Here is a 27,686-nt window from a genome sequence, read left to right on the forward strand (position 1 = left end):
AATAAATAATAATTAAAAAAAAAATTAGTGTTTAAAAAGATGTGGTGGAGAAATAGGGATTGGAATCAACCATTTGTCAATCAGTCTTGTGAAAAGAGAAATTTGGAGTGTGGAGAGAGAGAGAGAAGAGGGGAGGATGAAAGGCCAGAAAAAGCAAGTAACCAGTAAAACTTTGAGTCAAGAAAAGGAGGTTGGGATTCTGGCCTCTGCTTGGACTGTTTCATATTAAACTGATTGCACTGTAATAGCATGGAGGGACTCTTACAGGTAGACACTGAAACACATTTGATTTGACTATGCTAGTTCCTTATAAAAATAATATTCCATTATAATCTTTTTATTTATAGGACTGTTATGCTTGTACTCTACTTGATGCATAGGAATGTACTCCTGGACGTCTAAGTAAACACCTTTAAAGAAGTGAGTGAACCCACTAGTTACCCTCATTTCAGATGTTTTTCCTTCTTTCAGATGGCTTCACTAAGCAGTAATAGTGAATAATTGTCATGGTGCCTTTTGCTGCTATACTAAATTAGTTCATAATTTCTTATCCAACAAAACTAACTTAATTAATGTGCTATTACAGGCTTATAAAGTGGAGCTTTATTCTACGAGTTAGATATATGTGTGTATATATATATATATATTTAAAAATATGTAAATAGAATTCTAAAAAATTTTGGGAAACCACTGTGCATCTTTCCTAGTTCTTGCAGACTCTTATTCATCTGTCCTTGCATGATCTTTGAGGAGTTAACAATTTGAAGTGAACATGCATAGCACCTTGGTCAAGCTGTTCTTTCTGCTGACGGCAGGAGGCAGTTCCAGTTCCTCTTTCTTTTCCTCTGTGTATTTCCTTACCACCCTAAACCATCCCTGGTTTTGTAGGACTTGTGTTTGACTGACTGTATTAACCACCTTGTGAGAAGACTAAGCCAGCAAAAAAATAAAATAAAGTCTACAGTCTGTGCTACTTCAGAGAACTGAATTAATTCACCTTGATTTTGCCAAGTGCCAGACACAACACAAAGGGAAGGACTGGACTACATGGATGTGGTAGTTGCCTGTATTGGAAGAGAGATAAGCAGCAAGGTGTAGCATTGGCTTGGCAAAATACATCACTTCACCCTGTAAAGGAAAATGAAAATTGGTTATATTCCTGTCAGATGCTTTTAAGCTCAATTTTCTGCCCTGAAGGATTACAGCTGTTGCTGCCAGTAAATAGTGGCATGAAAATATGATGGTAGTGTTTGCACCCTGCTTTTATTTTCTGGCTCTGGAGGAACAGAGATGCATCTCTTCTGTACTTTGTAGTATTTCCTGGACTTCTCACCATTCCCTGGGAGATCATTACAAACAGCCTGGAAAACATTTTTCTGGAGTAGAGCCTTGGTTGAGTTATATGTCTTTTATAACATCATTTAAAAGGAGGGCAGTAGTGTAAAGGTGGTCTTCAAAGGAAAAACAGAACAAAACAACAGAAACTCCTTTGAAGCCTGGGCCTTCTCTCACCGTTTCTCCAGTTCATTGATCACTATTCTGGCCAAGAAGTAAAGTTTTCTTTCTTTGTTTATGGGAGAAAGTAAGAGGCATCGCATCAACTTTTTTCTCAAGGAGATGCATGATCTGTCTTTCTGAAATAGAAAGCACTTGAATATTCAGATGTTCTGAAAAAAGCTTTTCTGTCTTATGCTTGGAGTGTTTAACTAATACTGAGTAGTCTGACATGAACTATATGGCACTTCTCAGCGTTTTTGGCAAGGATGATCATACTTGCACCATTGTAGTCTTCGTTACTGATCCTTCTTAATCAATATTGCAGTTGAAAACTCTGGAGTGGTTTCATGAAGCAGTGGCGTGCCACTTCACTGCACATTCTAAGGGGAAAAATAGGCTTAAGTTAGTAGTTGCTTTCCTGTATGTATTCGTTAGACATTATTTAACATTATATCTAAGTAAATACTGCTAAGCCTGAATTTGTAAACACGTTGTCCAGATACTTTGAATTAAAAATGAAATCTATTTCCTTTTCCATTATATCTTATTGTATATCTGGAATGGTCATTTTGAAAATAGTGTTCATGCTGTGTAAGATCTGTGGTAACTACTGTTGTTTGCTGAATTTTCTTTGGTATATTCTTGATGGTTTTTATTTCTAATTAAATATTTTGTTTTTATACTGTGCTCAGATATAGCAATGAACTATTAATGAGGCAAATTTTCAAAGCACCACGGGACAAAATTTTCAATAAGTTTATCTATAAAATATAGTTAGGCAGGGAAATGGCTTTCTAAAGGTCTTAGGAAGAATTAATGAACAAGGAAGCACAACCCGTTTTTCCTTATTTCCGAATCTTGTACTTGAACCATACACCCACCTCACGTGTGTATTTCTCTTTTTAATATACTCCAGATATCTGTTATAGGAATTAGGTCCTCAGATCTACTCACCTCTTCTAGATGTTGGGCCTCTACTGTAAGATAACAGTTCAATAAACATTTGACTGTTGAAGTGTTTATGTCTTAATAATGCACTTTGCAAGCTGTTCTATTTTCTGTCAAACTTCCTTTCTTGATCAAGTTTGCTGTAAATGTGAGAATTTTTTTTAAAGCTTAATTTCACTCTCTGAATGAATTAAAATATTTACAATTTGCAAATAAACTGTATTTGAGTGCATCAATATCTCACCCTTTGATTTAGCTTATTATGGTGTATTTAGACATCTTTTTTATTAAATAGGAGATTAGATAATTGTAAACAGGAAGAATGTAGGATAGTCTCATTTTTTTTTTTAAATCAGTGATAGGATAAATAGAGGCATAAAACTTCCTAGAAATTCGTGTATCAGGCAGGCTTTCTTTTCATGCTGTATTTGGGGAAAAAAAAAAAAAAAAAAAAGTGGACATGTGCAGAAACTGTGAGTACAATTAGCGTCAAGCAGATAAATCCAACTCTAATCCTGTTTACGCTCTACATCAGACAGATGTGCTGAGATTGATTTAGACAAGCTCTTGGCTTATAGTAATTTTTTTTTTTTTTTTAAGTACCATATACTCTGTTTTTGTTAGTTCTTTGTTAAATGTTAAGTACTGCTAGTTTTAGTCTTCCTAACGCCTGTAACCTACTTTGTACAGGTTCCTTCTCAGCTCTCATGATGACAGGGCAGCCCGGTAGAAGAGATTATCTTTATTCCTTGTAATTAAATTGACTTTTTTTTTCAGAAGATACAACAATGGGAAGTGGGTACTGAATTAAATAAATAGCATGATATCTAATAGATGTATACTTAAATCTTTTGCAAGAACAGATGGTACCCAATATCTTTCTAAGTAATGTGAGAGGACAGTTGATGTCCTGAAAAAGCTACCGGTAACCAACATGATACTAACAAACTGATTTGGTGAAGTTTAAAAAGTCTAATCCAATACAAACTTTATTTTTAAAGTAATTTTTCTTGTTATTACACATTAGAGATATTTTATAAATACAGCTTGACTTAAATTTTCACCTGAGTTGTTTTATAGGATTTTACTATATTAGAAATTGTCTTATTTTCAGTAAAAATAGAAGATTAAAAATATTGTAAGATGTTCCTAAGGCCTTGTATGCAGAGTTCTTTCCAATCTCAGTAAAAATTGGCTGCCCTGATCCTACTAGCTTGTTTGGTATTTTCTCTGCAACTTAAAATTTGAGGATTATGCTTTCGTATGTTTCAGTGTTCCTATAGTTTATATACTTCTCTAAGCTGTCTTTGAAAGTTATGTTACAGTAAAACAGCTGGAGTCAAATACTGTTTTTGGAAGTGCAGTGCTGTCTATTATGAGTGCTTTATTTGGTTATCTAAAGCTTTAATGTCCAACTCAGCAACACAAGACTGACAAATACAGAGGGAGAGGAAGCTTTGAGACCTGGCTGAAATAGCATGAGAAGACAAGATGAGACTTACTGACTTATGATTGTTACTTTATGGGAACTCATAGCAGAAAGTATTTTAGCAGATGCTTATTTTACGTGTTCTGTGCGGGGCAAATAGACTAGACTTTGTAATCCAGTTATTATTTGTATGTATAACATTAGCATAACAGAATTTCTGATATCTCAGCAAAGCTAATAGTTAATTGAAAATGTTATTTGACTTAAGATATTAAAAAAAAAAAAGTGAAATATTTATACTGTTCTGAGTGAATAAATGCTGTGGCCTCGTTGCTGCTGCAGGACAGTTGTCATTATATTCTGTGTGTCCTTGTTTATGAAATTTCCTAAATTGTTGAGTGTGTGCTGGAATTTTCATTGGAATTTGTGCCTGAAAGCACAAGTCTTTCTGGAAAAAGAGCAGACCCCTCTTGAAAATGCTATTTTAAAAGTTAAGACAGATACTAAATATGCATATTAAACAAAACCTAAACATATGTGTTGTTCAAAGTAAGGAATTCAGGATTTCTCTAAGAAGTACTTCATTTAAGGTCTTCAAAGGCTATTTACTCCCAAATGTTTTAGAGGAGCAATGTAAAGTTGGTAAAAACCGAGATGTCAGATGTGGTGCAATGTAGGTGTGAAGGTTCCTTTGTGCTGTCAGCTCACCCTTTGGACGTGTTGGACGCTGCCCTGGGGCTCCGATGGAAATGTGGTCGCTGTCGGTGGTGCTGACAAATGCTGGATCGAGCCTCGCAGGTGGTTACACAGACTTTTCCTGCTCAAAAAAGGTGGACTTGCTGAGGCGCTCAGCTCAGTGTGGTGTACTGAGGGAGGCAGCACCTGATTTTGCAGTTTCATACTGCTCATGTCTCCAGCAAGAGTACCACGGCAGGGTTTTGCACCTTACCCTGAGCTTTCTCTCAGTGCATGGCATTCATCACACACTATGCCCTGTAGCTTTTCCACTAATAAACCGTTTGAGCTGCTGCAACGTTTGGAAAAGATTTGGGAAACTCTGGTTTCTAGTTACTCTTGCCTTGGGCTACAAGGCGACCTTTCTTTGTTGGTCTATAGCACGTTGCATCTGCTGTAGTTATGTAGATAGTAGAGGGTCTTTTCTTTTCCAGTCCAGAATATCCATCTCCTACAGGAATTATGCCTTTTTTTTTTTTTTTTTTTCTTTCAAATTGTGTCGTGTACTTGAATTAGGTTGATTCTGAGGATTCAAATGTTTTGTAGCTTAAGGGAGCAGGAAAAGTGTGTACCAGAGTAGCTTGTTTAATAGCACTCAGAAAGGCATTTGCAACTATTGTAATTGAATGGCAGTGTGTATGACAGCTACAGAATTCTCAGTTCCAGCCTGAAGAAACTCTTCTTGGGGCTAAGAGCCTTGAACTGTTGCAGGAGTTTTCGAGACTTTCTTCTACTTGTCTTTCCTTTTCAAGTTATGAATACAATTCAGAAGACAAGTTGGTGATGTTCTTTTGGTTTATTTTTCTGGTTTTACTCAACTGTTTTCTGATCTTGCTCTGGTTTAAACCCCAAGAATAGCATTTGTATTAATGGGGAAAAAAACATAATTAATCAGCTATGTTTATGAATTCAGCTTGTGTCATAGAGAATTTTTGATCTCCGATAGTTCTGATTCAAAGGAGAATGAAGAATTAGCCCTGTGGACGTAACAACAGCTACAACAAGCAACAAATGCAGGACAAATGCAGGGAGGGGGGAGATCATAACTTTTTTTTTTTTTTTTTTTTAGAGTCTAGAATTTTAGTTAGTGCTTTCAATATCAAAAGACTCTTTGAAGTTATGGTATTTGTATAGCAGAATATCTAACCTAAGTAATAGAGAGTTTGAAAAATACAAGACCAAACTAAGACCAGCAATTGATGCATGTGACATGCACTAAATTTCAATACAGGCACAAGCAGATGTAGTAGCCTGGAGAAGACAAAATTCTAGGGAGATCTGAAAGTTGCCTTTCAGTGTCTAAAGGGGGGCTACAAGAAAGAAAGGGATGGACTCTTTATCGGGGTTTATTGTGATAGGGCAAGAGAAAATAGTTTCATACTGAAAGAGGGGAAATTTAGATTGAATATAAGAATGAAAGTGTTTTACACTGAGGGTGATGAAGAACAGAAACAGGTTGCTCAGAGAGATGGTGAATGCCCCATTCCTGGAAACGTTTAGGTCAGACTGTATAGCACTCTGAGCATCCTGTTCCCTCTATAGATGTAGATGACCTGAAGACCTACAAGGGTCTTTTCTGACTCAAATAATTCCATTATTCTGTGAAAACTTGAAGCTAGTGCTGAAGCCATAAGTTTTTTGTTGTTGTTGTTGTTGCTGTTATATGCTTTTTTAAAGATATTTACTCCTATTCAACTCATAACGTTTTTTTTTTCCCTTCCCTTCAGGTGATTCCAGTACAGCTTTACAGGTGAAAGAGGAGATTATTGAAATGAAGGATGTATTTTCAGTGAAAGTGAAGCGTCGCCGTTTTGTTGGACAGAAGAAAGGTGGTACTTTGTTGGGTATCACTGTTTTTAAATGCTTGCATAAAGAAGAAAATAAACTAACAGACTGTGCTATCCACTTGAATAACTTCAGTGAAGACCATTGTCATTCATGGTTTAGATGTCTAAAGGAAATTTTGAACGGTAAGCACTTAATCTGAGTTAATATTACTTCACACTTGTTTCTACCAGTAAAGCACTAGGTTTAATGAAGCTTAGAGAAACTGTTTTGTCTGTGGAAATTAAAACGCAAACATATGAATATTGTTGGAAAATGTTTACTACTGACATTCTATGTAGTGAAGTGCCCAGATTAAGAAAGTGATGATGACTAATGCATCTGTAGAAAAAGATGCTGCTTTTGCATCTGATGTTATTACTTAGAAGTATTCAAGCACTGCAAGCGAGTAGCTGATTGTATTCTGGACTCTTCAGAGGCTGCCCAGAGCTTGTTTAAGAGCTTCCACTTGAGATGTGCAGATTCTTAGAGGCTAACAGGACAGGCTTTTCTCCTTCATAAATTCACAGGTGGAAGTGCTCTTAGGGCTCGGTAGGACCCTTGTTGTATAATTTTGTACAAAGTGTATTGACTCTGGCTACTGACAAGAGGCAATTCTTTATTTTAGAACTATCTTTCTGGTTTTGCCTGGGCTAATAACGTTTTTGGGATGCTTTGTTAACCCCTGATAGTTGTGTTTTTCATGGAAACTGATTCAAGTTAAAGAAACATTCACTGTTTAGAGGGTATGTGTGTGGTGGAAACAGCACAAAACAAAAAAACAAGTCAAACCCTTTCACTGTAATTTAAGACCTTCAGTTTTGGAAAGACATGTAGTATAGTGCACTTGTAATTAAAACAAAACAGAAAAATACAAACCAAACCCTGGTTAATCTTCAAAATGTTTCTGTTTACTGACCACAGCAAATGAATTTCTTAATTATGGAAGAAAAACAACCGATCTTATAATAGGCTGTTAAAAAACTCCAGCTGAATTGTTAATACTGAGGCAGATTAGAGCATTCAAATCTCTGTTAACGTTTGTTGTGGCACTGCCAATGCTGAATTATAGTGTACTTCTATTAAAGTTACTTTGCCAAAAACAGATATCAGAGAAAGTAAAATAACATGCTTTAGGTGTGCGTACTGTTTGCTTACAACATGCTTTGGATTTTCCAAACAAAATTGTGTATAAAAACATACTTTCCTTTGCTCCTTTTGAAAGGCTTTATCACTAAATATTGAAATCGGCAGAAGTGCCAAGATTCTTGCAGATCTCCAGCTACCCATAAAAGCGAAGACATTTGCATAAGAAGCAAATGTCTGTTTTGTTCCCAGATTACCCTCCATCCATCAGGAGCAGTGATACCATATGTTCCCAGAAAAAAAAGCAGCAGTATCTCTTGCTCAGGTTGCCTTGACTTCGAGGTGCAGCCTCTGTTTCATAGCTTTGTAATTGGAAGCCACCTGAACCTGAAAAAAGCGTTCTGTGCAGTGTTGCTGTCTCTGGCTCTTCCTTCAGCTTTGGTCTTTCTCCAGAAGTTAAACCTTGTACAGATTTTGCTTGATGTTTAATCAGTGCATTTTCTCCTTTCTTTTTGCTTCAGGAATAATTAGGACTCAGTGTGTGTATGGGGGAAATAACCAAACACAACCCCTGCAACATTTACTGAAGTGTTTATTGTTGCAAATTCTGTAGTTGTAGTAGAAGTTTATATAGTATTGGTTATTGAAGACTGAGTAAGTATTTAAACTGTATCTCTATGCAGAAAATCAGCAAATTGACAGTATCATTTCTACACTCAAAGTGGCAGAAACATCAGTCATTCAAACAATGGTGATAATATAATAATAAACTAATAATGTAATTCAGGAAAAAAATTATTTTGATTAAAAATACACCAAACATTGGCTGGAAGGCTCCAGTAGGATACAGTTCAGGACTAAAAGTATACAGTGTGGTTAAGTTCTGCTGATTGTTTGGTAATTAAAATTGCAAAAGGTACATTAATATATCTCTGCTAGAAATGGTGATAAGTTTTCCTATTTTTTTCCATAGCTTATTTTTGTAATAATGCTGAGGACATCTTAGGACATCTTCACTAATGAGCTCAAATTGGCTCTTTTTTGTTTATTTATAGACTGCAGGAAAAAAATAAAATTATACCCTTCCAAAGTAACATTTTTTTGTTGTTGTTATGTTTCATATTGGAAAAAAGTTTTCATTAACTATTGACTTACATTCTTGGATGATTTTTTTCTTCTTTGAGGCCAGAGCAAATTAAAGGAGGTGGTTTGTCAACATTATGTCTGTATGCTGAATGAATATGGCTGTCAGTAAATATGTATTTGTCACATGGTTAAACATCACTGAAGGGTATGTCTCCAGCAGCTGAAACAAAATACATTTCTACATGTTTATCTTACTCTTTTTTGGATTTTAAAGTGTTGTTCATTTATTAACCAACAGCAGTTGCAAGTATATCAGGGATTAGTTTTTAAGTGGAAGCCTGTTCTAGTGAAATCTTTTTTATTTGTTTTGTCTTTTTTAAAATACAATGTACACAATTTCCTTTTTACTACATATTTGATGTGAATGTTTCTTGTATGTTTACTTCTCTCGTGCTCTTTATAATGAGTAATCTTGTCTGCTCTCAATTTCTCTTCTAAGAACTTCAATTTAAAGTCTGTCTAGTCTCTGTTCTTTCACGATGTCTGTCATCCTGTAGGTGAGCACGCACACTCTGTAGTTGTTTTCAGTGCAGGTTCAGTGTCTGTTACATCTTGCTGCGCATGTGTGCAAAGGTAAAAAGCACGTGCTACCATCTTCTCACTTTTAAATAAATACTGATTTTATATATAACAGTGCTGTTTCTCCTGCGGGATATTAAGAGCTTGCTCAGTGATACAGCATTAAAAAAAAAAAAACAACTATGATCTGTTTTGCATATTTGTTAAATTGATGTGAAATGACTGCTGTCAAATCAAAGCACACACCTATGGAGCTTAGGCTCCTGGAAAGTCCCAAATGGCTGCTTAGACCATTCCTCGTGTGGTGCTGGTCTTATGTCAGACCTGTTGTACGCTGACTCGCAGAGATTTCCTCTTCACATCTTCTTGTACTGGGCTTTTGAGTGTGTGCTGCAGGCATGCTGTGTAAGCGGGATTCACTGATTAATTTCGAATCCTCTCCACATGCAAATGCTCAGAGCTACTTAAAGGGTTAAGATGGCACTGGAAATGGGAGAAAATGGATAATTAGCAATGCTTACTCATTTTCCTTTTTTGATTTTTTTTCAACTGCGATGAGACTTATTCTCACTAGCAGTTAGTTTGAAAAAGTTTCACTTAAAAGCTCTGTAAATTAGTGTAAGATAGTAAATACTGTTAAAAATAAGTGTTGAAGTAGCAAAAAATGCATGAAGTGCATTTCATTTTTATGTACTATTCTGTAGCATCTCTTTCACACTGGGATTTGATATACAAGGCTGAAACTTCATGCATGAAGCTTTAATTAAACCATTAATGTTAAACATTAACTTTGCTTAGTTAATATTAACAGTGGTATCTCCATAGTTACAATAACAAATCTGTTTCATATTATTAATTTTCCTCATGTATAATACTCTTACTGGTGTATAAAGTATTTATAAATGCATGTAATAACGACATGATTCCAGACCCTTAACTTTTGTAACATAAACCCATTTCCATAAAAGTAGGAATGGAAAGCAGCACAGATGTATGTCTGAGCATAGCGTCTCTGCTGCCCTCCGAGCCTTTGTTTTCAGAGCACCCTGATTGACCTACCACCCTTCATGGTTCACTGATTCACTTGATAGATCAAGTTTAAACTAGTGCATATTAGCACATTTGTTAGTACTGGAGGAACAGTTGGCCTTCCTGCTTTAGGCTGCTGGTTCATTTCAAATGGAGCAGCTACAGAAAACAATAACAGAACACCAGTTAGGACAGCACCAAAAGGCTGACAGACTGAAAGCAGTTGCAGGCTGTAGTAAATAAGATCAATTCATTCACAATGTTGTTTAAAGAAAATTAAAAGATGATAATTATTTAAACTCCTTTTTTTAAAGAAGTTTCACTCCATGATTGTGTGAAAATTTCATCTTTGACTGTTATTGGATTTTCTTTTATTAAGCCCAGTTACTTGATTTATAACATGTCTGTTACACACTGGGAATGATAGCTAATAATTTTTGTCCTGATCAGCCATTCATGTATGATACTGTACCATCTCTGTTCTCAAATGTCATTTGTGAAACGAAAAAGGAATGAGAAAAGAATTGGTCTACCATCAAGAGCCTTTGGAATACACCTTATTTACTCATTTCCCTTTTCTCTACTCTTTTGGTGCAGCATTTCTCTACTTTTTTGGTGGTACAGTAAATTTAGATACTGCTCCATATTCTCAAAGTGATTTTTATAAGAACCCATAAGCAGGCATTTAAAGTTTGTGTTTTTTTTTTCCCTCAGGATTTTTCTAAGCTGTCAATTGTGGTGCATGACAGAAAGCTCATCAGCATATTGTTTGTAGGAGAAAAAAGTTTGTTGCCTTGCTTCTAAATTATCTGTGTGTCTTTTGCTAGTAGAGAGAGAGAAAGAGAGGGAAGTTCCTGTTACTAGTAAGCTTGACAATTTCTTGCTTTACCATTTTCTTTATTGTGGGTTTTTATATTTCTTGGATAGAAAGAAATAAAGCAGGCCAGTGACTTCAAGTCAAAACACCAGTGAGTAGTGTCAACAAATGCTTAGAGTTGAAAGTGTTTAACTTACTATGTAAGTTGGCACGAAGGGGGAACCTGTCTCTGCTTAAGGGCTGTTTTATTTCATACACGACATGACGTGCCTCCCAAGAACGTGGTTCTTTGTGAAGGTGCTAAGGCCTCTGACTGAAGACATCCAGGGTATTCACCAGGCATTAGGGATGCATCAAGACTAAACTGCCCTGGTAGGCATCCTTCAGTATCTTTAAGAAATCTTCGAAGATTATCTGGCTTGTGCTAGTAAAAGTGTTCATTTTCATCTGTGCATTCCTTGATGTGTTTAGATGAGTCAAAGAAATCTATAGGAATTTTATAGTCATTATATTTTGGCCTTACAGAATACTTTCCCTTTGACTCTAAAACAGTATTCATCTATAATTTCTCAGAGGAATTGTTCCTATTCAGTAGAATAAGAGGGAAACAGCTTCAGGAAATCCCAGCCAGTGATTTTAAGGTTCATATGACTGTAAAAAAAATAAAGTAATACTCTTTATGCAGCAGAAAATTTGTTTTTTTTTCAGTTTTGGTTCCTTTTGACATCGAGCACTACTGCTGATGTTCCTCCTGAATGTTGAAAGCAGCATACTTATCAGATCTTCTAGCTTTTATTTGGCTGAGAAAGTGATAATTTAACCTGATGCTAAATGGAAATTGAGAATTTGAGTGAATTAATTGAACACAAAATTTTTCAACTCATTTATTTCAAGTAATGACCAAAAAACAGCATACTGGATGCCACCACTTGCTTTTAGTAACAAATCAACTGAATCAGGGCAACTTTTGGTATCACAGAAAAGACTTGAAAAAATGGTGTTACTGCTTTTTTTATTACTTATTGAATATGAATTATTTACAATTCAGCAAAAAAGCACTTTTTCAGGTAATAAAGTTACTTCTCAAAGACATTTCATTGGCTCAATGTGCAGGATTGAGTGTTGGCAAAGTAGTGTTTTTCAGCATTTTCTGTTCAGAGTTAACTTGAAGACCTAAATGTAACTTAAAAACAAAACAAAACAAAAAAAAACCACACAATTCTTAGATTTCTGGATGAATTTTACCAGATTATCTATTGCTTGACATTTCTTCTTGCCTTTCAAGATGCGCTGTTTGATTTGCAGTCCCAGAAAACAACAGTATTGAATTGTGCTGCCAGTTTTGCCAGATCTTATTGTCATATGCCTGCTGGCAGTGTTTCACATGGAATTCCAAAAAGAAAATATTTTGATACTTCTTTTTGTTACCTGATCCTATAACTTCTGCACACATTCTGCTCCTGTATCGAGGTTTAACTAAGCTATGTCTTATATATTTTTTTCCTTCTCATTCTACAATGTTTCGACAATTGTAAATCATTTCCACTGTTATTAACTTTACATTAAAAAGTAATCAGTACTGTAATTTTGAGACAAATAGCACATATTCAAAAGAAATGGAGACTTTTTTAATGCTATAATTATTGTATTGAAGTACTGTATTTGTTCTAGTATTAAAAATTTATTTAAGCTGTAGCAATAGCTGGATGGTGTGTGATGATAAATGTTTCGTGTTTTCTTTTTAGGGTTTCAAAATAGGCCAAAATCCTTGAAAGTATTTGTTAATCCAAGCAGCCACAAAAGAGAAGCCACTCATATTTATTATGAACAAGTGTCACCTCTTTTTAAACTTGCTGATATAAAAACTGATGTCACAGGTAAGCTGTCTCAGAAGCATAGTTTAATCTTCTGTGAAGCTACTACCTAAGCTTGCAGGACAGTTTGAACCCTTTCTGGTTCTGTCTGCAAATAGTGCATTTGGAATTCTAGTTAATACAATGCAATCTATTTTGTCATCAGAAGTGTTTTAGCATTTTTATTCTTCATTGAACAGTTTTTCCCCTCTAGTCATCAATACCAATAATATCGCTTTCATAATTCTAGGCCAAATGTTGAATAAAAGGAAGCAAGCATTTAATGTCTGACAGTCTTGTATGCATTTGATAATATTTCCTTCAGCGTTCTGATAAACATGCCCTTAAATATTACCTCTCTTCTGAGAACATCTACTAGTTGGACATCACACAAGAGAGGCTAATGGGAAGAGCACATTATCTCTGGGTTCTGACTGAGTTTGAGGGATGACCTGGGACATTAAGTGATGAAGTTCTGGCATGACAAGGGCAGTTCTCACCAGGCACAGCTGGCTGTCTGGAGAACACAAAGGTAAAAGTTTAATGTTATAGTGATACTGCCTTCTGCTTGACACTGGACAGTGGGTCTCTAATATCAGGTTTGGATTTAAAGCTCCAAATTCTGCCAGGGTTATGCTTTATGTCCTTATGTCTTTCACTGAATTTGCCCTTTGGCTATTCTATTTCATTGGCTTCCTGCAAGGAACTGGACAGATTTTCTTAAAGCACTAAAATTGTAATGATCTCGTTGCTTCTGCTCCCTTCCGCGAAGTGACCGAAACTTTTGCTACATCAGATTTGGTCCCCCCTGACATCCAAGTTTACAGAGAAATGGTATTATTCAATGCAAATAATATTATATTCATAGCATTATAACTCCCTCTAATACATTGCTGTTCTTTACTTACGATTTCATATCCGTGCGAGGTATTTTAATCCCAAAAAGCCTTTTTTTCTTGTGATTGTTGTAATTAGTTTGCAAAATGATCGGTTCCAGCTGAAAGGCACTACTTAACCTGCAGTCGTTGCCTAAACGTTTTGTGAAATCACAGCCAGCTCAGGTTACAGGCCAAAAAGCACTCAGAACAAATCTGACTTAAGTATACTAATAAAATAATATAATAATACAATAATGTGATAAGTGTTCGCATGAGATGTATCTTGCTGACTTTATAATCTTTATTTACATGTTTTTAAGTTATTTAGCCCACATTTTAAAAGAAAATCAACTAAACTGTGAAATAGAATTTTCTGTTACAACTCCATAGCGATAAGAGGTGACCATGTCATATTGTTAAATTAGGTATTACTTCATTTTAAGCAATTATTGAAATAAAATTATCTTTTGGACTTTTTCCATACTACTGGTTATTATTTATTTTTATTGTGAAGGTAACCTCATTTGTTAAACTCTGCTGAAGGCAGCATTATCATTAACTTGTATGAAATTACATTTTTGGCTGAAATTCTAAAGCTGAACTAATAAGCCAAATTTGAGTCAAGTTTTATAGATTAATTCACATAATTTAATATAAGCTGTGAATATCGTTCTTTCTGATTTTAAAAGCATTTTTCCTAATTGAATAGAAACAGTTGGAAATTTATTTTGATTATTTTTATTTAAATTCTGAAAAAGGAAAACTGCTGTTTTTAGCCAAATAAATGTGAAATTGCTTATCTTTTAAAATAGGGCTATTTTGGCAATAACCAAGTGCTAAAGTGCTTATTAGCTGCCTAACACTCCTCCTACAGGCAAAAGGAGAAAACTGCATTAGTGTCTTAAATGCTGGTAAAGAATTAAATAATTAAGAACAAAGTATTAAGGAAAAAGAAGCAAAGGAAAGAAGAAAACAAATGGAAAAGGGGGATGAGTGAAAGTTGTCTGGTTCACTGGTGCCGTCTTCTTTAAAAAATAAAAAAGCAAACAAACAAAAAAGCAACTTGGGGGGCAATAGTTACACACTTAGAGTGCTATGAATTGAAGGCTTCTGTACAATTTTCATACTGAAGATAGTTTTTACTCTTAGTCTTTATGCCTACACTGATTTAAAGTCTAAAATTTATTGTAGGAAAATGTTAATGTAAGTTTGAGTGATTTGCAGTACATAGATAATGTAAGACTGAAAGGTTACTTAGAACAACATCCACAAAGCAGCAAGAACAAATTTGGACAGTGAAGTGCTGAAAGACAGAACTCTTCATCCCATCTCATATTTCTGTAGTTGGCTCTTGGTGTTGCTGTTCAGTGTTTTTAATTCCTATACAATCAACTCTGCCAGGGCTTATTTTTCACCGTCAATAATAGAATGAAGTGCCCATTTGTTTTTGTTTTTAAACTTGAAAGTTGTGTGCTGGTAGACAGTTTTTAGTGCATAGTGTGGAGATTTTACCACTTTTTAAAAATTATTATTATTATTGGTTTTTAAAGAATGAGTTATACTCACTGTATACACACACACTGTGCATAGACAGAGGAGTGTTTTCAACATTTTTATGCAGCATTTGAGTAGTCTGCAGAAATAGTATGCTATAACATGTACAGATACAGGATGATTGTTTTAGACACCAAGACTAATAATTTTAACAGTATTTAGAAACACTGGAGAAAAGCTTTGAACTATGCTAGCACCAGGGACAGACAAGCATAAAAGATTAATGTAATTTTGCATATAATGATGCACATTCTTACACAAAAAATCCATCTGCAAGTGTCATGTCAGTCAGCAAAAATCTTTGATGGGTGGGTGCAGCTGGGCTGTCTCTTCTGGCAAAGCTGGCCTAGAAAATGCTAAATGTAGTTATGATGCTTCGTGCCATCTGTAGTATGCCAGTTTATCCTGTCTTCACTGGCATTTACGGTACAATACAGGGTATCAGCAAACACAGAGACATCAATGTAGACTGACAGATTCATTTCCTCCAGAGGCTATGAACTCTGGTGCATACTTGTGCCACCTTCCTCTGTGTGTTATATTCTGCTGTCACTGGTATTTGGCTTAATTTCATATTTCTGTGTGTAACTCCTGATATTTTTCATTTAGCAATTTGCATACAAAGGCAATTAAAGGTGATTGATATGGAAATAATTCAGTCTTAACTGATGACATGCTTACATTTTCCTGAAGGTTACCAACTGTACCAATGCTACAAGTTCCATTTTGATGCAACAAACATCTTCTCTAATTCTCTGAATTTAAATGTGTTGAATAGCCATGTGCCTGATGCCAGCTGAGTTTTGATGTCTTGCCCTTTAGCTAGTGTAATTGCACAACTTACCTTCTCATAACTGTAATGTATTTAATGATAAAAAATATATTCTGAACTAATTAATGTGTGTTTCTTATGCTAGAAGTGGAAAAAAAATCAATTTATCCAATCTTCTGAAAATTGAGTAATGTTGTTTTCCACAGTAACTGAATATGAAGGACATGCTCTGTCAATACTTAAAGAATGTGAACTCCAAGCATTTGATGGGTAAGTAGCTGTGAACATTAATAAACCTTGTAACACTAGTTTTTATTTGTATTCCACCCAAAGTCTGCCAAGAGGTATTTTATGAGTTACTCTGTTTATGATATATGTTCAGACTAAGAAAATCAATTCTCTTTAGATGCTTCATTTTTTATTACTTAACTGTCAACAGGCGTGTATTTTAATTCATACATAATGATAAATAAACATAAAGCTTTCTTAAACTGTTGTCTTTGAACATTGGGTGACGTCACTGGAGTGCTTCTGTAAGGCTTTCTAGTAGCCTTAGGTACAAAAGGAAATAAAACAGAAAAAGCTGGAAAAAAAAATAATGCAATGCAGCGATGCCTGATTTGAACAGATCCCTGTCCTTTCTAAATGGTAATAGTTTGGTTTTAGGGAGGATTAATGGTAAAGGTAATTCTTTCCACCCTTTTAGCAATTCTGGCAGCCACCTAATGTGATGTCTGTTTGCTGTTTACTTTAAGTTTTACCCAGTTAGTTATTGAGCAGCATTGCTTGTTATTTGGTGGACTCCAGTCTCTCCAGTTTTGCCTTCACTTCCAGTTCAGTTTTATTTAAGTCAGCTACATTTCTCTTGGTTGCCTGTCTACAAAACAGAAGAACAGCATTTCTGTACCTCAAAGACACGATGTTGTTTTATTTATTAAAGTAAGCAAGCAGTATAATGAAGCGCAATTTATGATCTTGAATTTGTCTCAAAAAGGCTTATGATTCCTTACATGTTAAACGGTACATGAAGTAATTTGGAAGCTTTCCACCTCCAGCAGGGTGTTAGTCCAGCATATTTGTATCTTGGGTGCTTTTTGTAAGCAATTCTGCAGTGCTTTAATTCTTTGTCAGAGCTGGCCTCGACTGTGTTCTATTTCATTTATTTTCCCTGATTTCTCTGGCTCCCATGCTGTTCTGCAACATCATGGCTGTATGTCAAGTATCTTATGTGTGACTTCACCTCTTTTTGTATCCTCTTCTGTTTTTCTTACCCACACCATAAATTATCGAAGTTGGCTGTGTGCTTTTTACCTGTCTGGAGGCCAAGCCATGGTTAGAGAGCGCGTGCATCTCAGATGCAAACTGCCTCTGAGCTGCATTCTCTTGTTTATGCAGTAACAAATGTGAAAGGTATATCCAAGTATTTCTTCCCCAGTCAGAAGCCTACATGACTGGATTTCATTTAGAGTAGCTAGAGTTGGTCAGACTTCAGGGAACAGATGACTGATAAACTTGTGTCTGATGGTTAGACAGATGTTTTTTTCCTCTAAGAGGCCTTCTTCGTGGTCTTAGTCAAATCTGTTTGCTCAAGGCTTTTCACTCCTTATGCATAACAGGTTCTTGCTGATTAGATCTGAAATCCCTGGTGCCTAATACCATCTCTGTTTCTGGCCAAAAGGGAAACTGTTGAGAACTAACAAGAACTAAAAAAATAAAGTTAGCTACATTTCTTTCTGGCTTTCAGGTTTTTTTTTTTTTTTTTGATCCTTTGTTTATAACAACAATACAGATCCCAAATCAGAATATTTGTCTTTTTTCAGTAGTGCTAATATTTAGAATCTGCATTTAAGTCTCTCTAGGTTTATCACACTCCAAAGATCACTTTTTTTTTTTTTTTTTTTTTTTTTTTTCCACCTGTGGCAGAGATTTTCAAGCCTTGGTACTGGCACAGGTTGCCCAGAGATGTGGTGGGTGTCTCCATCCCTGGAGACTTTCAAGGCCAGACTGGCTCAGGCTCTGAGCAACCTGATTGAGCTGTGTATGTATGTCCCTGTTCATTGCAGGGGAGTTGGACTGGATGGTCTTTGAAGATCCTTTCCAACTCTACGGATTCCATGATTCTGTCAAACTAAATAAAGAATGAAGTAAAAATCTGACTCCTGATTACACACAGTAAGATTACAGAATCCAAATGTTTCTATTTTCCTCTTTTTTCCTGTTTTTTTTTTGGTTTTTTTTTTTGTGTGTGTGCATATGAGAATTGTTTAGCTCAGAGGGAGAAATATTCCTGCCAATTTAGAAATTAAGCAGTAGAAAGAAAATAATGACTAAAGAGATGGATGATTTAATTTAAGCACTTAGTGATATCATGAATATATTTTTTAAAGAGAACACCATTTTTATCTGGCTGAATTTTTGGGCACAGTTTCACAACTGCATTCGCATGAATATATGATAAAATGGTTTAAATAAGCACCTTCTACAATAAACCTGACTTATCTATATTGTAAACATATTGAGTGTAAGATTACTATTTGTTGTTCTGTAGAATGTGTACCTTAAAAACCTTCAACTTCCAAACATGCTTATTTGGAGAATCGTGTTCATATTTGCCTAAAATAAATAAATAGAACCGAAAATGGCATCAACGATGGACACTTGCTGTAACTTTTATAGAGCTTTTAGAGAGCTTTTATAGACAAATACATTCTTCTCTATAGCCACAGCAGGTGGGAGTTTAATTACATGCTCCAGAAGCAGTGATTAAGTACCTTCATGCAAAGGATTGCTGGTATGAGGATTTTATACCTTCCTAAATCCCTCCACTGTCTGCATAGTGTGTTTTCAAGTATTTTCAGTTTAATATTTGGTTAGTTGTTATGGTAATGGCAATTAAAAACCAGTGGAATGCTTATGGTGGTCAATATTGAAAGATTTGGAGAGCTTTTCCTCTGAAGTACTTGGACGTATGCTGGAGTCCTCCCCTGCTTGGTTTTGTGGCTCTGGTGCTATAAGAGGAGATGTAAGTTAGAAGTTAAGTATAGTTATTCCTACTCAGAGGGAAGCAGAAAAAAGGATGCTTATATCTTGTTAGCTGATATGCACTGACCTGACAGTAAGGCTTTGACTGTTCCTAAAGAAAGAGTGGATTTCAGCTGCTTGAAGTACCATTGCATTGATGTGGTATTTTAGCTGCCTTCTGCTGGTTTGCTCAATTGTGGAATGGTTTATTTTGAACTGTGAAATGTTTTTGTTTTTTAATAGAGTAGTTTGTGTTGGTGGAGATGGATTTGTCAGTGAAGTTGCTCATGGTCTGCTACTTAAAGCCCAGATAGATGCTGGAAAGAGCACAGACTTCATATCGGCGCCTGTCAGAGCACCAGTCCCTCTTGGAGTGATACCAGCAGGTGAGACTAAACAACACTGTTATGTTTTGTCAGTGATTTGTTCTAGGTCCCTTTGGCACGTTTTATAGGTTTGGCTACTAAAGGCAGTTTTTGATGCTAAAGCTTCAGTTACTTAAGGGAGTTATTGAATAAATGACCTATATGTGTGATTTAGATTGATTACAAATGACTAGATTTTAAATCATTATGATAATTTATAGTAATGGCACAGATGAGCTCTTTGCCTAAAGGAAGCAGCTCTGGAGGCAGAAAACTAAAATTATCTTCAGATGATCCATGCAAAAATCCCGTTTTGCACTTATTTGCCAAAAGAAATGCAATCAAATGCAAACTTTGTTTTCTAGAATGTCCTTAATTCAGGCCGTGGTGGTTTTTTCTTCTCTCTCCAATTTTTTTGGCAGATTCCCAGTTGTATTCATGCTTACGATCCATTTTTTAAATGGTGTATCAGGAATATATGTTGCAAATGATATTAAAAAATAAAAATACTGTGTACAGAAAACTGCTTTATCTTCCTTCACTTCCACAGATCTGAAAATACATGCATCTGTTTTGAATAATGCTCTCGTTCCTACCTTAACTTGTACATAATTCTTGTGCTTTTTTTTTTTTTTTTTTTTTTTTTTCTCCTTCTTCCTGTGTTTTTCTCTTGCCCTTCTTAGTGTAACTTGGATGAGGCAGAACTGCATGCAGAGCTTATTTTACATTTGTGTGGCTTATGCCCCTTAGAAAGAAGGGGGGCATTTTTGCATGGACAGTACCCTCAGGTGTGACTGCCAATGTGAATGCTTGCTGTAATTTTTCAGATGATTTTAACCAATAGGAAAAAACACCTTCAGCCAAGAGAACAGCACATTGTTTTTTTCAGCTTTCTACAAAGAAAGGAGTAAGTAATTTGTAAACTCAGAAAGCAAGTTTTACATGCTTTGACCATCGCTTGTCAGTTAAGACTGTGTGTGTATAGGTGGTGGCAGGGTGGAATCTCTCCGGTGTCTCTCTCCACGCTGTCTGGCTGTGAGCAAGAAGTCACTGCGCCTCAGTGCCAGTGCTTCCTCTCTTCAGTTTGTCAGCAGAAGAATGTCATGAAAGGGTATGAGAACTTGAGAGAGTGTTCTATTGCTTGCTACACAGACTGCTGTAGGCTTCCTTAAAAGAGACTGGGATCAATTTATAGTGAAAGTGTGAGAAACTTCATATTGGTTTCCTGAGTATCTTCATTTATTTCAATAGTGTTTGTATTTCAAAAAGTAGTCAGGAAATAGGTCAGTGTAATACTTGGGCACGTAAAGATGTACTTCAATGGTCTTTCCACCTGTAATTTCATTGAACCAATTATTAGGATTTTCTGGCTAAGCAAGAATAGAAAAATACTGTGGTGCCAAAGAAGGGCAGTGAAGATGATCAAGGGACTAGAGCAGCTTTCCTATGTAGAAAGGCTGGGGGAGTTGGGCTTGTTTAGCATGGAGAAGATAAGGTTCTAGAAAGACCTCATTGTGGACATCCAGTACTTGAGGGAGACTTATAATCAGAAAGGAGACCAATTTTTTACACAATCTGATAGTGATAGGACAAAGGGGAATGGCTTTAAAAGAGGAAATATTTAGGTTAGATGTTAGGAAGAATATCATTACTCAGGAGGCATGAGGCACTGGCACAGGCTGCCCAGAAAAGCCGTGGATGCCCCTGGAAGTCTTATGCCATTCTATGATTCTGTGGGATTGCACTCTTTGAAGGCAGATGAGATTGAGATCTGGGTTTGGTGTGTTGTCAGTAGATAGAGCAGCATTTTGAAGTTCCAATCCACCTGATGGGGAGAAGCTGCTTTTGAAACTGCTTCCCTTCTGGGCAGACAGATCTTACGAGAGCATACTTTTAGCAGAGCACCATGGCAGTAGCTCCCAGGCTGCCTTCCTGTGGTCCCAGCCGGAGGGGTGATGTAGGGCGGCCTGTGGTGGTGCCACCAGCCACCAGCAAGAGCTTGTTGCTATGGGAACTGCAGCTGAGGGGCTGCAGAGGGAGCAGGAGGACATGGAAAGTGATCCTGTTGTGATGAGCAGGAGTCAATCTGTATCCAATGGCTGCGAGCCTCTTGGTCCTAAGTGGTTCATTTAAATAAATTCATGGTTTCCAATTAATTTGTAAAATAAAATATTACTGAGGGACTGTTAATTTCTGTGATATTTCAGGCAAAGAACCAAAATGTTGGTGCAGTTTTCATCAGAATTTTAGCTATGCTTGACTAGGAAGTCATTACATCACATTTATCTGTTTGGATGGGGGAGACATTAACAGCCTTATGAATATTCATGTTGTCTGGTTAATTAAGTTAATTGTACTGCAGAAGTGCTTGCACTTCCAAGGACAATTTTTTCCCTACAGTTTCTGTTTGGTACCTCCATCAGTCATTTTTTACGTGACCTGCAGATACTTAATCCTTACCATGATGCTTTTGTGCATTTTGTAGGATTAAGATTGTGGGAAGTTGTTGGTAATGTCAGGAAACAGGGTGAATATTTAGAACAGGGTTATAGTTCTGGAATAATAAAATCTATTTTGGTTTCTGTTAAAAAAAAAAAAAAAAAAGTGTCTGACAAAGATGCTGGAGTTGTATGGTCGAAAACTTTTATGCTGATTTACAATGGACTGAGTAGTTGGAGTGAGACCTAAAATGTGCCTGCTGTAATCTTTGGGGAGAGCAAGGCCATATATGAGCGTCAAAGGAGGTTATTAGTCTCTTGAGTGTAGTACAATAGTGTTCTTGGAAACCACTTTGTTGATGGTAAGTAATATTCCAAACTTACATAGAGTTAAGAAAGGTTTAAGGTTGACTTAAAAAGATGAATCATGGCATTGTATGGGGCTGGTGTATCACGGCCTGAACCTCTGATTAATCACCTGAGGCAAGCACTGAGTCAACCACGGGAGCACAGGTGAGGGCAATTCACCTGTGCTGCAGGAAGGGGTGGAGCCAGGCTAGGCCCATTTAAGAACTGACTACCAGTGGGGAAGGATCTCTTCTGGAGAGCTACTTGACTAGAGTTTATTGTGCGAGCCCAGGATATGGTGTTTTCTTTTCCTTACTCTAGTATCATAATTACATCAGACAAACTCCTGGGTATACTATACTATCTGTATATTCATTGATTGTACAGGCATTAAAGCCATTATTATTGAATCACCATTTAAGTCAGCGAAGTTTTAATCCTAACAATTTTATTTGTATGATAACTTTGATTGTTTTATCTCTGTTGGTGTAATCTTTCTTTGCATCATCCTCTTTGTACAGGACCTAGATAAAGGGATGCTTAATTCAATTATTGCTAGGGTCAAAATGCTGCTAGGTGCGTGTTAAGAATGTTTTCTGGAATAGGTGGTGACATTCCCTGCTGTATAACTACGCATATTCTGGATCTGCAGCTCGTGGAAGGGCTTGCTTGCATGCAGTACTTACATTTCTGAACACAGGCAGAGCTTACTTTCTCAGTAGCCGGGAGAGGTGGGGTTTTGTTTTGTTTACTTCTGCAGATTTTAATGAGTTTCACAGATTTAAGACAAGAATGCAATTATTTGTGCTATCCTGTTTAGTAGGAATGAGATTTAACTCTTATTAAAGTCAGCATGAAAATTGGTATTGATTTCAGCCCTGGCCATTTGTTATCTTGTTGCCATCTGTATTGATGAATCACTCTTACTTAAAGGAGGAATTCCAGTTTAAGAGGTACCAAGCCCAATCTTTTGGAGTTCATTCTACCCTGTGCTCTTCTGTTAGCTTGATCTTCAATGACATAGAAAAGCAATATTTATCAGAATAACTTTGCATTACTTGTAAAAATATACTGCTTGTGGGTGATTTCCTTTGTTTTCATCCCAATTACATAGCACGTTCTTTTTTTTTTCTTTCTTTCTCCTCAAAAAAAGATTCCTATAAAAGTCACTTAGAGTTTCAAAAACAAAAACCTGATCCAAGGAGGTATCTCTGAATGCTTTGAGCTCCTACTTGAGCTTCACTGACTAAACAAAAATAGTTGAATCTAGAGTTAAATGTCAGAAATAATCAAACACGAAATACTGTAAGCAGAGACTTGTACTGTTCTCTGAAGAGTAACTTTTTAGGGCAAACCTTTTTTTTTATTTTATCCCAAAGTTTTCTGTATGGAACTATATTTTATGTTCATTGAAGTGATAAAAGTTGCTGATTTGAATATTAAACAGCGTCTCGAGCTACAATTTTGTGTTTGCTTTTGTACAGAAAGAGAAGTTCAAATAGCTTTTTGTTGAGTTGCTGGATATAAACTGTTGGAGATAAATTGCTGGCGCTGTAGTATACATAATAAAATACACTTTCTGGTACTGTATGTAGAGAAAAATTCTTTGGGGGAAAAAAAAAAAAAGAAAGTTAAGATTGAATTTGTTGATTTCTTCTCTCAAAGTGCTTTGTAATCCCAGTTTCATGGGCATATTTAAATACACTCTTTAGGAAAAGGAAAAATAAACTGGTGTTATAGTCACCTCTAAACTCTGAGAAATATCTGAATTAAATTTCATTTCTGTTTGAATTATTCAAAGAATAAAACTGCACATGGTCAGATTTCTTCCACTGTGACTGAGGATGTAAACTTCAAAAAATGTTGTGTCTGTTATGTTGATATATGTACCTCCCTCATTTCCTTCACATAACAGGAGCCCTGAGGCCCTTACTCAGAGTTCTCTCTCTGACATTCTGAAGGCTTTCCATGAGGCTCTGAGCACTCTGGTTGCTTCCAGAGACTGAGGTGACCTAAGGAGGTAACAGGTTCTCTGTGAGATACTGTGATAAAATACACCTGGTTTTCTTTTTTTTTTTTTTTTCTCTTAACATTCTTGTTTAGGGGAATTATTGGGGGAAAAAAAAAAGCATGTATTACTGAATAAGAATGACAAGATGCCTTTAGAGCTATGCAACTATGTACATCAATCTTTCCATATTTAGTATGATTTCTACCACTAAAGTGACATCAAAGATGGCAAAATTTTGAGATGAGCATAATTTTTCAGTCTGGTATATGATGCTTTTAAAGTGCTTATTGAGATATTGAGTGCCTCTTATTTGAAATATGATGATTTCTTCCCTTTCCTCGTTTCTCTCCCCCCCACCCCCACTGTTGACAGAGAAATTTAAATGCATCCATAAAATAGAAGGCAAATTTATCAACCAGAGTTGTCTATTGCTGCTGTAGCATATTAAATAATTCAAGCAACAAGAAAATGATTTGAAAATTTGAGTAAGTGAACTTATTCCTTTATGGGATGTTAGGTTCTAAATTGTTCATTTACAATTTTTGTAATTTGAATTAATCTGTTCTTGAATTACTCATGCCTTACTCAGTGCTATAAAGAAGCTCAATATTCTCTCTGCGCAGCCCTGGAGTTCTAGCTGTGCAGAATGGAATCCTGTGGCCCTGCTACTCGGCTAAGAAAAGCTGTTTTTCAGTCATTGATGTTCTTCTTATACATAAAATTAACATGCTGTAATCAACAATATCTGCTGTTACTTCTCAGATATAGTCTGCAAGGGAAAAAGTAGCATTCTGACTAGATATTGTAGAATTTTGCCTGGGAAACTTGATGTTTTCAATGGCCTGACATTGTATTGTTTTTCCAACTTAAAAACAAGCAAATAAAACAAAACAGCATTCCCCACATGAATCCTACTTGATAATCTACCTGCTGGTATGTTTTCCCAGTATTGGACTTATGTATTAAAAAAAATATATATATTTGTAAAGGGAGTTAGGTTAATAGCAGCAACAAAGAAGGCAATATTTGCTTTTGGATTTTATGTCACTTATCAGTGAATATACAGATAGAATTTTGTAGATCTATGGAATTTTGTATGCTTATAATTTGTGCTACTTAGCATTTTGCTTTTACCGAGATGGAATAATTTGTGTAGGGGGCTTTGAAAATGTATTAACCATCTCAATTTCCTTTTCTGAAATTTTTATATACATGCCATAAATATATACTTCTTGCTATCTTCTATCTTATTTACGATAGTTTGTGTTTACTTTTGCAGGTACTACTAACATTTTGGCCTACACTCTCTATGGCATCAAACATGTGGTGACTGCAACGCTGCACATTGTAATGGGTAAATACTTACAGGCACAGTGTCTGTTTTTAAATAGTGAAGCAGCGTTTAGGGATTTGCCATAGCCAATTGTTTAATAAATACCTAGTGTTATGCTGTAGCACTGTAACCTATACTGTAAGACTTTTATGCCCAAATGATTCTGACCTGGTTTATAGAGTATGGAATGTTCTTTGCATGTAGCTTAATAGTAAAGGTAATTATAACAATCTGTAACAATTCTGGCATTCATTTCCTCTTGCTGATGTTCTTTATTGCAAAGAGTAACCTTTTCTGGACTGTGTAGTGTGAACTGTGTTACTCTGTGTGTTATGTACTGGCTGAACATTCCTTAAAAAAACAAACAAACAAAAAAACCAGAACACACACAACAGTTTCCATAAGAAAGCTTTATTTGTAGAAGAATTTCATTTCTTGCCATTCAGTCTGATCTGCACAACAAATGGGGTTTTATGTGTGAAAATCTGATTATGCTAAGAGGAACAACTAGCTTGCCTGTGTAAGCCATATTTCCAGGACTTAGGAAGTAGCAAATGCTTAACTGAATAAGGTCAATGTTTCTCCTAAAGTAAGGTTTTTTTAGGATACATATATAAAAATACATATATAATTTTTCAAAAAGAGAATAATGGATAAGGAAGCTTCATCCTGAATGTGTGTTTTCTAGACCTTACAGTCAGCAGTGGAATATTCCTTTTCCTGGATAGTAAAGCTTACAGTTTATATACAAAATCTGAAACTGTCTTTTCCAGAGACTGTGAACATAATGGAAACAACAGATTCATTCATAGAAAAAAAAAAAGTGTATATACTCTATATTGAACAAAATTAGATGTCTTTGTTCTGTAACTGTAAAAACATTTGTGACCATTTCACCAATTGCTTGTAATGATGCACTGTGTGTAATTATTGCACTGGATACTATATTTCAGGAACTCTTAAATATAGACATAAATGTATTTATGTAGCAACTGTAATTTTCTTTGTATAGTAATTGAAAGTCACAATATGTCCTGCCTGACGAGTTGGTTGGATTTTTGCCATAAAAAATTTTGACATTTTGAAGTTTCCTGAACATTGTTCTCTGAAATGAGTACTTCTACAGTCTTGATTATATCTGAGTTGATTCTAATTTTCATTAGTAAAACTCGACTTCCTAAGGAGAGAATATTCTGCAGATCTTTCACTCAGTTAAAATCAGGTGAAAATGAAATAGTAAGTTATGTTTGGTTTGTTGTTTGTTATTTCTGACCTTTGTCTTTGATTTTTTAGGTCATATTCAACCAGTAGATGCCTGTACTTTCAGTACTCCAAGCAGGCTTTTGCGTTTTGGGTTCTCGGCTATGTTTGGTTTTGGTGCAAGGACTCTAGCTTTGGCTGAAAAGAACCGTTGGATGCCCTCCAATCAGCGAAAGAACTTTGCTTTTATCAAAACACTGGCAGATCTCAAGTATGCCATAAGTTGTTACATTTTTCTACTATTTCTCATTTTCTTGAGGAACATGCAATAATGAATGCAGTAAAATATAGACAACAGTAGTTTAGCTGTCTTATCTTTTGGTTGCTAAATTTGTTATATTCAGCATTTCCTTAAAATCATTTTAATTTGAATAAAAGTTTGTCTAGCAGTCAGAAAATTGGATTACAGTAAATATTACACTATATATAAATACTTTTCCAGGACAGAGAAATGTGAATTATCATTTCTACCTCTACAAATTCCACAGGAAGACTCTTATGAGAATGACAGGTAAGTAAAACTGAGTCAAACTCAAATGTATTAAAAAAAAAAAAAAAATTATATATTGTCGAAGAGAAAATTGTGCAAATTCTGTATTTCGTTCAAATTTAATCATCAGATAAAATAAAATTTTTAAAGAGAAAGATTTTTTTTGAGAACTGTGAACTTGCACGGTTTGTAAAATAGTCCTTCTGTCTCTGAGACTACAGAGGGTTTATTAGAAAGCAGACTTTCTCTTAATATTCTTGTGTTGTTCAATTCCATTATTTCTGTCGTCCAGTGACACATTGATTTTTTTTCTAAAGAAATATTTATATGTGC

The 27,686-nt window shown here is 35.7% G+C and overlaps 1 protein-coding gene across 2 annotated transcripts in view; it reads left to right on the top strand.

Annotated features, from left to right (window-relative positions):
- The window catches only part of CERKL (ceramide kinase like), a 48,539-nt gene that overhangs the window by 15,371 nt on the left and 5,482 nt on the right, over positions 1-27,686 (top strand). For both annotated transcript variants that reach the window (XM_042822393.1, XM_042822394.1), the window contains exons 2-8: positions 6,337-6,579; positions 12,776-12,907; positions 16,294-16,357; positions 19,352-19,494; positions 25,550-25,624; positions 26,897-27,074; positions 27,306-27,374. In XM_042822393.1, the coding sequence (XP_042678327.1) occupies positions 6,337-6,579; positions 12,776-12,907; positions 16,294-16,357; positions 19,352-19,494; positions 25,550-25,624; positions 26,897-27,074; positions 27,306-27,374 (904 nt within the window). The remainder of the gene's footprint in view (positions 1-6,336; positions 6,580-12,775; positions 12,908-16,293; positions 16,358-19,351; positions 19,495-25,549; positions 25,625-26,896; positions 27,075-27,305; positions 27,375-27,686) is intronic.

This window comes from Centrocercus urophasianus, unplaced genomic scaffold (assembly GCF_019232065.1).
Source record: "Centrocercus urophasianus isolate 14NV4802_14NV808 unplaced genomic scaffold, USGS_Curo_1.0 seq_20, whole genome shotgun sequence".
In the NCBI taxonomy this organism is placed as follows: domain Eukaryota; kingdom Metazoa; phylum Chordata; class Aves; order Galliformes; family Phasianidae; genus Centrocercus; species Centrocercus urophasianus.